The sequence below is a fragment of the Galeopterus variegatus genome, unplaced genomic scaffold, assembly GCF_000696425.1.
Source record: "Galeopterus variegatus unplaced genomic scaffold, G_variegatus-3.0.2 Scaffold658, whole genome shotgun sequence".
NCBI lineage: Eukaryota > Metazoa > Chordata > Mammalia > Dermoptera > Cynocephalidae > Galeopterus > Galeopterus variegatus.
This window is the reverse complement of record NW_007726769.1, coordinates 304,027-306,684: the sequence shown is the minus strand read 5'-3', so window position 1 is coordinate 306,684 and position 2,658 is coordinate 304,027. Positions and strand designations below refer to the sequence as shown.

The 2,658-nt window shown below is 57.2% G+C and overlaps 1 protein-coding gene across 2 annotated transcripts in view; it reads left to right on the top strand.

Annotated features, from left to right (window-relative positions):
* Positions 1 to 2,658, top strand: part of JUP (junction plakoglobin) — a 29,151-nt gene that overhangs the window by 12,079 nt on the left and 14,414 nt on the right. The window contains exon 2 of one of the 2 annotated variants that reach the window (XM_008571068.1): positions 1,449 to 1,661. In XM_008571068.1, coding sequence (XP_008569290.1) covers positions 1,454 to 1,661 — 208 coding nt within the window. In that variant the 5' untranslated portion in view covers positions 1,449 to 1,453. Of the gene's footprint in view, positions 1 to 1,445; positions 1,662 to 2,658 lie in introns of both variants that reach the window. The other variant, XM_008571067.1, reaches the window with a different exon arrangement.

Below are 2,658 nucleotides of genomic sequence, written 5' to 3'. Positions count from 1 at the left end.
TTTTTTTTGTTGTTTGTTTTGCTAAGTTTTTGGATGTTAACTTTCCAAAGGGATTTACATCTCCAAGAGACGGGCTCCTTGGCTGGAAATTGAACCTAGGCCGCCTGGGTAAAGGGGTAGAATTTCAACAATTGACCAGAGGCTGGAATGCTCGGCTCTGCCATTTGTATCCTCAGTTTCCATATCTGTAAATGGGGCAACAGAGCATGTGCTTTGAAACCTACTCATAAGGATGAGGGTGTTTGTGAGAGATCTGGCACATGGTAGGTCCTCATGAGATCACAGCTTTCCTTGCCTTTCCTCCCAGCTGCTGAGCTCTGGAGGTCAGTTTCCCAGATGGTGGAACCAAACACAGACCAAGGGGGAAGTTCACCTCCCTGGTACACAGTAAGGCCCGGCCATTCATTAACTTTTAAGTGCCCCCAAGTCTCTGCAGAGAAGGACGGGTTCCTGGTAGCAACAGGTACCCAGAGGCCTGTCCACCCACCCCATCCTTCCTATCCCTAGCCTGGGTTCATGGAGACCAGGAGGTAAGAAAACACCTCAGGGGAGAGACTGTACTGATGGTAATGGCATGACCTCCAGCACTGAGCACCTACTATGTGCCAGGTGCTGTGTGGGGTCCTTTGCAAATATGGGCCTTAAATCAACCTGCAAGGGAGGTGGTGTTACCTTATTTTGCAGATGAGGACACAGGCTCAGCAGAGAGGGGAACTGCCTGGTAGCAAGTAGCTGGAATTTGAACAGGTCTGTGTGACTCAGCTGGAAAAGGCTTCTAGGGGTTAGGGTACTGGGACAGACAGGGCTGTAGGGCCTAGGCCTCTGTGATCCTGCCCTACCTGCAAGAAAGAGAGATCCAGGAATCTATGAGGGAGCCTGGGGCCTCCCAGAGAAACCTGTCTGTTGGCTTCCCTGCCCCACCCAATTTCCCGTCCAGTGGCTGAGGTGTTGCTGCCCTGCCTCCTCGGACTTTCCCAGGGAGCTCCAGTGGGCTGAGGGTGGGTCTGTGGGACCCCAGAAACTGCTGGAGGCCCTGAATGCCCTGCGCACCTGGGAATGTTGTGTCAGGGCAGCAAACTGAGTGAGCCTGGGGCTGGGTAGGACATGTGGTCCTTTACTGCCTTACCCCCCTGGGTTTCACCCACTGTGGAATGGAGGTCAGATGCAAGCCCAGGACACATAACTGGCACCCCTGGGACTCCACCACTCCCCCAGGTATCCCATCATGGGCAGTCCCGCCCTGGACGTGATGACCTTCTGCCCCTTCCCGCTCCCAGCCCACTGGGACCCTTGGGGCTGTAATGGGGTTAGGGACGGGAAGGGCCTGGGGACAGAGGAGGCTGTCTGGAGTGTGGATGGGGACTACTGAAGCTGGGGGCTGGGCCAGGTGTTGGGATGCCTCACCGGGGCCCAGGTGACATCCTGCCCCTCCTCTGTGCCCCCAGCAGCCACGATGGAGGTGATGAACCTGATTGAACAGCCCATCAAGGTGACCGAGTGGCAGCAGACATACACCTATGACTCAGGCATCCACTCAGGCGCCAACACCTGCGTGCCCTCAGTCAGCAGCAAGGGCATCACAGATGAGGACGAGGCCTGCGGGCGCCAGTACACGCTCAAGAAGACCACCACCTATACCCAGGGCGTGCCCCAGAGCCAAGGTCAGGATCCCTGGGGACTTTCCATGGGGCAGAAGACCCAGCTGGGCCCTGGAGGCTGGTCAGAGTAAAAGGAGGCAGATTTTAGGGGCTCCTGGTCTTGAGGGGAGAGACACAGTTCCTGCTCTTAGGGACCAATGTAGTCTAAGGGAGGAGGCATAGCTCATGCTCACAGGGACCCACTCCGTCAGAGAGGAGGCACAGCTCCTTCGGGATCCCGCATCTGGGAGGGACACAGACTCCTCTTCCGTGAGCCCTTAGTACGGAGGGGAGGTGTAGACCCTGCCCTCAGGGTGCTGCCAGTCTGAAGGAAGAGGCGCAGTCCTTGGCTTTCATGGGCGTAGCATATGCTGAGGAGACATCACTATTGCCCTCAGGGAGCCTGTGGACTGGGGAGAAAGACAAATCCCTTTTGCTCCAGCAGCCTCAAGTTTAGTGGGGTAAACAGGGCTCCAGCCCTCAGGGAGCTCCTAGGGATCCCCCAGTCTGGTAGAGGAGGTGCGGTCCTAAAGCCTGAGGGACCCTTAAGAGTGGAGGTGCGGGGGGGGGTGGAAGGAGACTAGGCCAGCACATGCTGACGTGCAGATAGGCCAAGGCCAGGGGGTGGAGTGGCTGACCCAGTTCTGGGGCTCAGTCAGGGATGGATGCCCTGCCAGCTCAGGGTGCCCCGGCCCCACTGGGGGAGAGGAGTGAGTACCTGGGACCTAGGACTGTTGTCCACAGGTTCCTCCAGGGCCCTGCACATTCCAGCAGGATGAGCTGTGGGAGCTGGGGGAAGTTCCAGGTGCACTGTAGCTGCCTGGGGTTCCATAGAATTCAGCTTCTGCACTCTGGGTCTCCTCCCTGACAGCAGGCAGAGGCTTCTGGGCTTGGCAGGGCCAGGCATTGTGTTGGTAGCTATCAGTATGGCATCCAGGTGGGAAATCCATGTAGATGTCTCCTTCTTCCCAACTAATTAGAGGGTAGAACCTCTGCCTCCCTCTCCTCAGGGGTATCAGGT